The following is an 11,938-nucleotide window of genomic DNA, read 5'->3' as shown; positions in this document are numbered from 1 at the left end:
ATAGGAGTGGATGGAAGAATGGAATAGGGAAGGCTTGGAGAGTTGCTTCTAGAAGATGGTGCCAGCAGCTGTGCTAGTAGGAGGTAAGCATTGGCCACCCAGCCTAGGACAACCCATGAGGGCTGCGCCACCCCCAGCAGCCTGTCTCCCCAGGGATGGCTGCTCCTGTGGGCCTGCTCTAAAGCTTCCCAACTGCATGAGATACGAGGACTGTTACAAGCAAAACAGTCAGGTACCAAGGTACAAGTAGTTGTGTAAGTACTCGGACAGGATTATATCCCTTCTCACCTTGTTAAGGAATTTCCATATTCATTGATAACATTATTCTGAATCTAAATTAAGGAACAGTCATTTGCTAGTCATTAATATTTTTCTTGTTGCTGGCCACAGTAAATGAACCTACAGTGAGCAATGACTGTTAAATATTAGTCAATTTTGTTGGATCATCCTCCCTAAACTGAACAACCTTTTTCTTGGCCTTGCCCCTTTGTATTTCATTTTCTCCCTGCTACTTACTATGCCCATTTATTGCATCATTTGTATTTTAGACTGCCCTTCCATTTGTCCTTCATGTCTTGGCATGCTGTGTACTGGTGATAATAATAACCAAGATCCAGATTCTGAGCCTGTTAATAGAAGAATAAATCCGAAGCATTTGTGTTGGCCTCAGCTAAGGTTTACAGAGCTTGCAAGGACCATGATCTTGACACTGAAGTTGCAAATATGCATGGGCTTTTAGCACATATAGTGCTGTAGCATCCAAGCTTTTGTTTGTATGGAGACTTAAAAACACTAGGCTCCCGATCTCTAAGTGTTAAAACAAATGAGTGTTATAAAGAATTAGCAGCACTCCTAATTAGCAACACAGCTACAATGAGAGTGGAACCTATCACCATGCACTAGTTTGTTACTATTACTGGGGATTAATGCTTGCTTTGGCCTGTAAAATGAGTCACGCCAAGGACTGTCTGCATTAGAGATGACGGGGAGCAGATTGCCTTCTGGTATATACTGGGACAGCCCCAGTGGGGTCAACAGAGAGGAGCTGTCTCACAGCGCCGGGGGTGATGGCCTTGGGGACTCTGCCATCAGCCTCACCGGGAGCAGGATGCAGTCTCCAGAGTGTTTTCTCTGAGAGTGAAACAAAATGAATAGCTAACTAGGAATGAAAACTAGGGCAAGAAAAAAACACTTCCACAAATGTGCGGTTCACTTTCAGTGATTCAAGTTTACTGTACATGCTACATCAAAACAAACCTTTGCAATTAAATTTTTCTTGGGGGAAGGGAGGTATTTTTTTTCTGAACTCCTACACCCTTGTTAAAAGCTTAAAACAGGCCAAGTTGTGCAAGGATCTGTTGAGACTGATGCGGCAGGAAAGCGCGCTGTGACCACTCCCATCCGTGTGAAAGAAGAAAGGACCAGCTCCTGAAGTGAAGTCTGCCCTCGCGCAGCTTCATCTTCCTCCCACGTGCTCGTGTCAGCATTCCTGACGCGGGAGCAGGAGCCCTATCCAGCCCTTACTCAGCAACAACTGCGATGGAAATCAGAGGGAAGGGCGCGTGCTCAGCTGCTTTTTATCCGTCAGGATTAAACTACTGCGAGTTTTGTTTCCAGTAAGAGCTCCATAACAAATGACCAGAAGGCCTTAAGATTTGGTCGGGTGGACTTGTAATGTGCTGCTGTGGGGCAAAATCAGCAATGCAGTAAAAATGCCAAACATTAGGCTTAAGACACAAATCTAACCTGAAAAATTTGTATACCTTTTTTGCAACTGGAATAAACTCTGGTGTTCTTAAAGCTGGACTTGGAGACCTTACTGGAAAATTGGTTTAGTACTCCAGTGAGATCTTCTGACCCATGCTTCATGCCAAACATATCAGATCTCTGTTAAAAAACAAGCAAACAAACAAACAAACAAATATTTTCTTAAGTAAACCATTGGTTTACTAAACTTACTCTCTTCTATTTTAGTTAGTTTTTTTTTAGTGCTCATAAAATGTGCTGGACTTTATGATATTTCAGCTGTGTGTCTTTAATTTATTTTACATCACTATCACTAGCACTGCTTAGCTGTGTTTTGAACAGGATATTCCAGAACAAAGACTGGCATTTTCCTCCACCCGTGTGATCACTGGCATCACCACAGAGCATTTTCCTGGGATCTGAATGGAGCTGATGAGTTACAGAGGGGACAACTTCTTCTGTAGCAGCAGACGCATACTGGGTGTCAGATACCAATGACTGGCCACGCTTGACCCTGACGGATTTGAGTCGTGACCTAGATGTGGGAAGCAGCGGATCACTTAACAACATGAAATACAAACATAATCCATTACCTTTATTAAATACAGTGTTGCATTTCTTCCTACTACAGATATGTAATGACCGTGCTGTGGACAAAGATGAAAATAGCATGCTTGACATTATGCATTTATATAATACATAATAATGCTTAGCATTCATATAGTACTGCTCATTTTCAAGACCCTCAAAATCATTTAAAATTAAAAAAAAAATCAACTGTAAGATATATCAGTATATTGCTTCATAATTTTTAATTTTTTAAAATTTTTTTTCCACTAAAACTCACATGTAAATGCATCACATGAAGGAGTAATAGATCTATGGCCAGATTCTGATCAAATTTCTTTGGTGAAAATATTAAGCATCTTTGAAGTCAATGGAAAACTCCCAGCAATATAACCAAAATCAGAATCTGGATCGTATTTCTACGTGCCATAAAGCTGAGCTGTTATTGGATAGCATGGCACATCTAAAAATAAACCTTTGGGTTTATTTTTAGCTCATTCTGGAATTGTGTTGCCATTCTTTCTTTCTTTCTTCTCCAGCTAATTTAAAATGTTAAATCCAACGCTGTGCTTCTTTTCTTGCCTTTCATGTTCTTGTATCTGTTTCCATGCAGCCTCCCTTCCGAGACTGGGTGAGCAAGACGATGTGTTTGTGCAAGGTGATGGCACTGGTTGCAGACTTAAGGCCCTGCAGGGTCACTTATCACATCGTGTGTGTGTTGGGGGGGGGGGGGGGGGGAGTGCATTTTAATATGATATTTAACGCGCCCTGAAAACGCACAGGATGAGGCCTTAAAGTACTTCTGGACAACAAGGCTCTAGCCAGCAGTGCAGTTGCTTGCTAAATGCTGTAAGCTCTTTGAAGGAGATCTCTAGAACCTTTCCTCCTTTATATCCATCAGTAAAGCCATGACAGGCAAGGATATTACCAGCTCCGGCTCAGCTGCTGCTACAGGATGTCTGATGGCCTTTCTCTGCTCCCGATAACCTCAGAGAAGTCGGTACAAATTTCAATCCGGCCTTCAGTCTGCTGTGAGACGCAGTCAGTATGATTCGTGGCAGTAAGCAGTTGTTTACCATTTTGTTCCACAATCAAGTTCAGGGAGGGATAAAATTTACTTTCTCTTGTGGGAGTAACTCATTCATTTCAACAGGCCATTGTGGTTTAACTGTTAAAAAGTCCAAGAATGCCTGAGTCAGATATTTCCTTCCAACATTTTATTCCATCCTGTCATTTTGTCAATTATCTTTATGACTATTCTGCCAATTTAATGCCGTCAGCATAAAACAAAGCAGGGGCACTGCAATTTTTTCGGGGGGAGGTGGAAAAAAAAGTACCCAACTTCCCAAGACATTTGAAAATGGCAGAATGACTCAGTAAAAAATGAAACCCAGTCCACTCAGCAAGGTATCTTAACCAAATAAGATATTATAAAAATAAGAAATAATAGTAAAATAAAAGTTGTCCTTAATAGGTAAATAAATAAATTCACTCACGCAGACACACTCACATGCTTAAATCTTTCAGTCAGGAGTTTAGCTAAAACCTTAAAGCAAAAAGTAATCTTAAAATCTTCATCCATGGCACCTTCTTCGGCCAGCTTATAATGGGAGAGAAAAGACTGCTGGAAATGACCCCAGACTCACTCAAGATTACATAGGGTTTTTGTAGTAGTTAAAGACTTGCCTGCATCAGAATAATTTGTTGGATTAATTCTTATCAAACCCTGAAATTATTCCTAGATAATAATCCATTCTAGTTTGGGTCTGAATACACAGTGCTACTGCAGGATAGTTTTACACCTTTCTGCATCAACAAGCTCTTGTTGCGCTACCGCAACATGCATCTTTGGAAAAATCAGATCCTGCTAGGGACAGCAGCTCCATTTAGCACAGTTTCTGTTTCCACAGAAACCACACCACTGATGTCTGCAGAGGGCAGATGCAGAGTGAGAACATCTGTGACCACTTAGGTTAATTGCCTTTCCCAACTCTTCCCCCACTTCTGGTCTCTGATGGCCCTCTGAAGATCAATGGCAGATCACCAGGCTTCTTGTTGCAGGCATTCTGCCATCCTGCCCCATCTCCTGGGGTTATCTAAATCTGGTTTTAAATCTGTATCCAGAGGGTCCCAAAGGACTACTTATAGAGAGTCTGCTGTCTCCTTTGTCCCTGGCTTCCTCTCTGCTTGTCAGACCTACAGCTGTAGCAACAGCTAGAGAAGCTTCCCTGCTTCACAAGACTAATGCACACTATGTCTTGCGTGGCAGGCTCAGGCACAGCTTTGATAAGAATCATGGAAGTACCTGCTTTAAATAGTTATTTTACTCTTTAACTTACTTTCATAGCAAATAAATATTTTTCAGATAAAGACACACCAAAGTGTTGCCTTATGTTACAGATGTTTCAAATGCACTATATTACCTAAATTTATCTTTTCATTGTTATTACTTGCTGGTAGGTATTGTAGTTTTTTCAAAGAATGTTAATGTTAAAAAAAAAAAGAAAAAAAGATACAGACAATGATGATGCATGGAAATGATTCAAGCCTTACCTCCTCTACCATTATACTTAATCTAAATCCAAGCTACAAGAAGAAGAGAAAATGAAACTTCTAAGAAGTGAGTTTGAAACCACCATTGAAACCCACAACAGTCAAAAATGGCAGAGGAAAATGAAAACAAGTGCTTAAATTCATGCAGTTGCCATTGCCCCAGGTTTTGTTGTGGTTCTACCTCAGTGCTATGGTGGCTTGCTAGTTTCCTTTTTGAAACTCTTCAGATGTGGGAAGGAGTTGGCTGTGGCTGTAGAGACTGGGGGAGTCAAAAGAAAGATGAGATATCAAAGCTGAAGACAACAGTTTCAACTACTTACTTTTAGCAATGATTATTAAGATGCAGTACAGAGCTCTTTAGCAATCTAGGACCCATTTACAACCCTTTTCTGTTTTTCAGACCATCAGAGGCATGCCCAGGGACAAGGGGATCCTCCTTCAGACCACTGGCAATGAACTAGGACTGCCCTCACGGCTTGTTCCTCAAGGGTGCAGCTCATTTTCTGGTGCCCTTCCTTCTGTGAAACAGATTTGCTAATATTGTTTTAGAGGCTTTGGAGATTTACAAGTGCAAGAAAGCTCTGTAAATACAAAGTGCTTTTAGGATTTTATTGTACTCCTCCCAGGGATCCAGAGCAACCTGTGATAAATGCTGCTTTTATTTACTGTTTTCACATTAAGTTCTTACATGGACATTCTTATACCAGTTCCTTATAATGGTATGGAAACAATAAAATCTTCAGTTACCTAGAAAATGTAAAGAGACAAACTTAACTACAGTCAAATTTCAGTACAGTTGACCTTGAGATGAGTTTTGGCCTGTTAAATCTATGTAAACCTCTTTTTGCATACACACAATAAAACATTCACAGTAGTTGTGTATTCCTATTAAATTCAAAAATAATCTTTTTTTAAATTTAATTTTTTAGATTTGTTTGGAAGCTTAAAGTATAGGGGGCAAGCTCAAGTATAACTTTTCACCAACGCTGTGCTTTCTAATGATTCTTGTGGCAAAAACAGAATCTTGACTGCAACTAATAATATATTTACAAAGCCTACATACGTATAATTTTGTCATCTTTCATGAAAGTAAACAGTCCATGGAGCCTTGTATCAGTAGTTGGTAATGACCTCAGGAGTTAATGCTATTACAGTCTTATTACATACAGATAGAAGTATATTACTTACAAATTTTACCACAGGATGATTTGGGTTGGAATGGATCTTTGACGATGATCTAGTCCAACCCCCCTGCCATGGGCAGGGACACCTCCCACTACACAAAGTTTCTCAAAGCCCCATCCAACCCAGCCTTGAAACACCTCCAGGGATGGGGCGTCCACAGCTTCTCTGGGCAACCTGCTCCAGTGCCTCACCACCCACATAGGAAAGATTTTCTTCCTCATATCAAATCTAAACCTACTTTCTTTTAGTTTAAAACCATTGTCCCTTGTATTAACTCTACACTCCCTCATAAAAAGTCCCTCCCCAGCTTTCATGTAGGCCCTCTTTTAATACTGGAAGGCCACGATAATGTCCCCTGGAGCCTTCCCTTCTCTAGGATAAATTACCCCAACTCTCTCAGCCTGTCTTCATAGGAGAGGTGCTCCAGCCCTCTGATCACCCTGATGGCCTTCCTCTGGACTTGCTCCAACAGGTCTGTGTCTTTACTGTGCTGGGGGTTCTGGAGCTGAATGCAGAACTCCAGGTGGGGTCTCACAAGATCAGAGTACAGGGGGGGAATCACCTCAGTGATTTACCTGGATATTGAGCCTTCAAGCATGAGTCTTTAAGAGAGCGTGACCATCCAGCTAATTCCTTACCCACCAAGTGGTCTATCCATAAAATCCATGTCTCTCCAAGTTAGAGGCAACAATGTCGTGCAGGACAGTGTCCAATGCTTTGCCCAAGTCCAGGTAGACGATGTCAGTTGCTCTTCCCCTACCCACCAATGCTGTAACCCCATCATAGAAGACCACCAGATTTGTCAGGCATGATCTGCCCTTAGTGAAGCCATGGTGGCTGTCACCAATCACCTCCTTATTTTCCATGTGCCTTAGCACAGTTTCCAAGAGGAACTGCTTCATGATCTTGCCCAGCACAGAGGTGAGACTGACTGGCCTGTAGTTCCCTGGGTCTCCCTTTTTTCCCTTTTTAAAAATGGGGGCAATGTTTCCCCTCTTCCAGTCAATGGGAACTTCACTGGACTGCCATGACTTCTCAGATACGGTGGACAGTGACTTAGCAACTTCACCTGCCAATTCCCTCAGGACCTTCCTTTTTCAGGTCTTTCATTTTATTTTTCACTATATAGTAGATATTCTGGTATACTGAAAAGCAATAAAGACCAAGATTTAGGTCTATTTTGTTCACATTCATGTGGACACATTTTCCTGTGTTATTTCTGAGCCTCACTCATTTGATATTGAGAATCAGATTTGGAAAATTTTGGGGAAAAAAGTTCATTCAGGTTAGTGCCTGAAATTGCTAGTACAGTTGTGGATAATACTCATTTAGGGTTAAGGTGGTGGAACATCCATCCTCCAACCCTGTAGTTCAACCCAGTTACCTAATGCACTGTATGTAGAAGGTTCCCGGCCATCCCAGGCAGGTCCCAAGGCAGTAGGCTTATGCTGGGGAGCCATTTCTGTGCTTGCGCTTGCCTGTACGTGGCTCCCAGCCGGCACATCCCTGAGAACACAAAGTAAAGTAAAGTGGGCCTCAGAAGCAGCCAGCTGGCTTCTTGAAGGACAAGGCATTTGGGCTTGGCTTCAACAAGGCACAAGGCAATGAGTCTGTTTGCCTATGAGCCAAGGAGCTGAAGCTGACTCATTGCTGGAGGTCCCCTTGGGATGGACAAGTGCCTACAGAGCCTACTGACACCTTAATTTCCTCACTAAACAAAGTTGTCTGGTCATAAATAAAAGCGATTATTTCTGGGAAAAATGCGGAGAATTAGCACTTTTCAGAATAATAATGGCGTAGGAGCTTACATCTTGTACTCTGCCTCCTCTTCCTTTGCCTAACAAGCAGCCAGGGATAAAACAAAAACAGGTACTCACCCGGGCTCGAGTAGGGGCCTGTGCAAGTTTCTTAGAGCTTGGGCTAAAAGCTGAGATCCCATCCCAAATCTGCCTATTTACACGAGTCTGTTCCTCTCACTTGTGACGGGAGAAGTAAAGACTTCCTCCAGCCTCTCAAAACACGGATCCCAAGAGCAACACTCCTGCTGCCTTCCCACCTTTGCCAAACGATAGCTTTGGGTTGCAGCGTGCTGCTCGCAGCCCTCCATCCCTGCAGAGGCTGAGCGCAGAGCTCTGCTGCTGCTGGCATCCCAGCCCTGCCTGCGCTTCGTGACTCACGCTGGGCATGGAGTGGGAGTTAATGCTGCTTGGAGCAGCAATAACTTTCTGCATATTTTAGGGCAGGTCTCTGACAGTTCAGAGCATCCTTCTTCCAGGCTATTTTTGTGCTCAGCCCATTGCCCGTGTTGAGCTTTGTCTCTCCAGAGAGCAGGTGAGGGATGGCAGCATTACCTCCGGAGCTGCTTTCTCCTCCATGCAGCTCCTCAGCCGCCGTCTCCGCATTTTCTCACTGGGGGGTGGAGAGGCCTGTAATAATAACCAACAAAAATTAGACCAAGCTATTAAACAAATGGGTGACCTTATTACTGTGAAAGACGCAGATGATAAGAGTAACAACCACGGCCAAAACAACTGCAAAGCAGGTCTGCAGATAACAGGAATTATTATGTACTTTTAATTTCTGATGACCCAACATGTTCATATGTCTTACTGACCAAAACATTCAAGCTGCAAGGCAGGAAGTCTTTCTAAGCTTTCCCTTAGCCAGTGGTGTCATTAAATACATTTAGAAAACATTTGAGTTTACACTGCTTTCTTCTCTGACCACAAGCGCACAGACAAATCTATATATACCACGACGGGCTGGCATCGGGGGGAGCAGCGACCAAGGAAGGGTTGCAGAGCCAGGCCCCACGCAGAGCCCTAGACACAGCCTTGTACTTATTTGGGATAAAAGTGAGCGCATTTTGATGAGCTAAGCAACCAAACTGGGTTAATATCCAGTTTGTCAACAAACTTGTTTTGGCTTGCTGGTGAGACCATGGTTGTTTACCCCGAGTAAACCCAATCTTGGCTTATTTTGTTCCCATAAAAATGAAGGACTGTGAAAGTCTCCTCGCAGTCAGTAGTGCCAGCAATGAGCTAGGAGCTCGCTGAGGCCCTCACCAAGATTTCAGACGCTTTGAGCTGAGGACTAGCTGGGAAGCTCTGCCTTTCCAGACAGTCAAATCATGCATGCTCAGAGCAACGTGATGCTGAGTGTGCAAAGAGAGACTGGGCTAACGTGGAGATGTCCTCTGTGTGTGCGTGTGTCAGCAGCAGAGGAAGAGCTGTTTTCCCAAACATCTGGAAAACTGGTGTCGGCTGAGCAGTTGCTGAGGCTGTTTTCAGGCTTGGGGTACCTCGTGAATGACACCAGAGGTAAATCAGCCAGAACTGAACACATTTATAGGTAAAAAATAACAAAGTACTTCCTTTTGCAAGTGCATAAGGGCTTCCTGGAGATAGCTGTGGAGCGTATCAAGTGCACTCCGGAATATTTTTTGTAAATACAATCTTTGAGAACAAGGATTGTTTGCTGAATTTATTAACATGTTTACAAACTCAGCTATGAGAATCCTGAGTCGTTGCAATGGAAATTCAGGCACATTGTTTTTCTTTTGGTTTTGGTGGAGGGGAGCTCTTCCATTTTTCCGGATTATTTTTAGAGGGGCCGGTTGGTTTTACAGCAAAAGCTGCTGTCACGTAAACACCAGCAACTTCTCAGAGACAAAAATGCGCGTGTGTTTCTAATTTTAAGTACATGAGGTCAGCGGCTAAGCGTTCAAGGACTGCGTGCTGCCCGGGCACGAGCGGAGGGATGCGGTGCACGGCCCCGCCGGCCTGATGTCGGCCCGGGCTGGGTGCGGGCGGCCGGCCGAGGCGCACACGCACGCCTAGATGCGCACAGGTGCTGCCACGGGGCTTCGCGAGCCTCCCCCACGAAGCCTGCGACCCGGGGCGGGCACACAGCGCTGCCTGCCCCGCACACCAGCGAGCCCCGGGGGCGGCCTCGGCACCCCCGTCCCGCTGCCCCCAGCCCCCCTGCGTCGCCCCCCAGCCCCGCGGGGCCGAGGCCGGGCAGCAGCAGCGGGAGGAGGAGGAGGAGGAGCAGGGACGGGGAAGGCCGCGGCGGGAGGAGGAGGAGAAGGAGGAGGAGGAGGAGGAGGAGGAGGAGGAGGAGCCGCTGCCGCCGCCGGATGCTGCGAGGAGGCGCCGTGGCCGCCCTGCGCTGCCGGCCGCTCACCTGAGCGGGCAGCGGGAGGAGAAGGAGGGGCCGGCGGCCGAGCTGCGCGGGGCCCGGTGGCGGCTGCGGCGAGGCGGGCGGGCGCGGCCATGTCGCCGGGCGCCTAGCGGGGCCGGCAGGCGGCAGGAGGCCCGGCCCGCCCGGCTGCCGGCGGGGCTGCGCGGCCTAGGCTGAGCGGGCGGCCCCAGCACCCCCTCCCGGCACGCAAGATGTCCACCCGCACGCCGCTGCCCACCGTCAACGAGCGGGACGCGGAGAACGTGAGTGCTCCCTGCCTGCCTGCCTCCCCCCTGCCCTGCCCTGCCCTGCCCCGGCCCCGCGGGCCTCCCCCCGCCCGCAGGGCCGGCTGCACGCCTCGCTGGGCCGCCCTGCCCTGCCCTGCCCTGCGCCGAGCCGCCGCACGGCGCTGGCCGCGGCCCTCCGCCGGGGAAGAGGCCTCCGGGCCGGGCCGCCCCTGCCCGGGCACCCGCCCGCCCGCCTGGCGCTCGGCCCCGGCTGGCGTCCGGCTGCGCTCGCCCTTTGTTTGGTGTGCACCTTGGAGATGGGCTCCTGCCTTCCTGTGGCTGCGGGCCTGCCTCTGGTTGGCTTTGTGTGGCGCCGGAGAGAGGCCGTGTTCCCGTCCTCGGTGCCTCCCGAGTGGATCGTTTGTGTCTTCCTTTGTGCGCGGCTTAAACATCTTTGCGCCCTTCCTCCGCTCCGCCCGGACTGGTAGAAGCGTAGTGCTGTTCTCCATTGTGGCGGTCTTCCTGCAGAAAATAACCCCTCTCCGTCAGAGCAGCGTGCCCAAGAAATCCCAAAGTCCCCGACTTTGTCTGGCCCTGTCCGCCGGTGGTGATTACTTAAGTAGGCAGTGGTATGGGAGGTGTGAAATTTTCGTCTTAGGTGAGGGAACCAAGATTAAAAGAGGTATGTTTGGAATGCGCCCTTGATATCATTAGTTGCCTTCGGGAAAGCGCCAGGAGTTGCAGGAGCGGTCATATGAAATTTCACACACGCAATTTTACCCGGCTCGCAGTTGGATGGAAAGCGATCGGTAAAGGAGCGAAGGGAGGCGGGCAGGTGGGTCGCGACAGACAGGGCTCGGTTGTGTCGTGTCAGTGCTGCAGGTTCCAGCCAGCACCAGGGCCTCGTCGTGTGCAAGCCAGAGAAGCAGCATCTGCTGAATAGGTTACTGAATTACGTGAAATGAAGAGTAGACATGAGCAGAGGCGTTAGAAGGTGAAGGTAGCAGAAATGTAGTTAGAGAAACGAAGGCTTTAGTTTCAGTCGCTCAGTGGAAGTGTAATTGACATGTCAGTGTCTGTGTGGTTCCTAGTTAAAGCCTAAAGCAAGTAGAGAGATCCATTTGGTCTGTCCTTACTATTTATTCATGGACTGATGAGTCCTCTATTAGTGTCAGAATGGAAGCAAGTCCTTGAGATGAAAATGAATATTTAGATTTAATTAAATGACAAGGCCCAGATTTGAGTGATGCATGTTACTTAGGAGTTTCCATTTCAAATGTATATAGGAATGTAGACAAGGGATAGATGACAGGAAGAGATAAGAAATATTTATGCATGTATCCAGTAATACAGCGCATAAGACTTGCAAAGTGCGTTTACACAAGGCAAATGGAAATATTTTCAAATATCATCAACTTCTGTAGAATGAAAACTTCAATTAAACTGTTGGTAGTTCATTTAGAAAATGTGCTGGTTTT

At 46.4% G+C, this 11,938-nt stretch overlaps 1 protein-coding gene and 1 long non-coding RNA gene across 15 annotated transcripts in view; one reads left to right on the top strand and one right to left on the bottom strand.

Moving 5' to 3' along the window:
• Nucleotides 1-1,955: 1,955 nt before the first annotated feature.
• LOC310896357 lies at nucleotides 1,956-11,140 on the bottom strand. 6 transcript variants are annotated; one of them, XR_014581418.1, is made up of 4 exons: nucleotides 10,771-11,140; nucleotides 8,403-8,477; nucleotides 3,824-7,557; nucleotides 1,956-3,481 (listed from the first exon to the last, which is right to left on the bottom strand). It is a non-coding gene; the product is annotated as an uncharacterized lncRNA (long non-coding RNA). The 6 variants fall into 6 exon arrangements; XR_014581419.1 differs by having other exon boundaries at nucleotides 4,000-7,557; XR_014581420.1 differs by having other exon boundaries at nucleotides 5,048-7,557.
• The window catches only part of MARK1 (microtubule affinity regulating kinase 1), a 58,296-nt gene continuing 56,533 nt past the window's right edge, over nucleotides 10,176-11,938 (top strand). For 4 of the 9 annotated variants that reach the window (XM_083828552.1, XM_083828548.1, XM_083828549.1 and 1 more), the window contains exon 1: nucleotides 10,176-10,496. In XM_083828552.1, the coding sequence (XP_083684678.1) occupies nucleotides 10,446-10,496 (51 nt within the window). In that variant the 5' untranslated portion in view covers nucleotides 10,176-10,445. The remainder of the gene's footprint in view (nucleotides 10,497-11,938) is intronic. The other 5 variants (XM_083828550.1, XM_083828545.1, XM_083828551.1 and 2 more) reach the window with 3 other exon arrangements.

The sequence above is a fragment of the Anser anser genome (genome assembly GCF_964211835.1).
Source record: "Anser anser genome assembly, chromosome: 3".
NCBI lineage: Eukaryota > Metazoa > Chordata > Aves > Anseriformes > Anatidae > Anser > Anser anser.
Note: the sequence above shows the minus strand (reverse complement) of the source record. Positions and strands in the feature narration are given on the sequence as shown.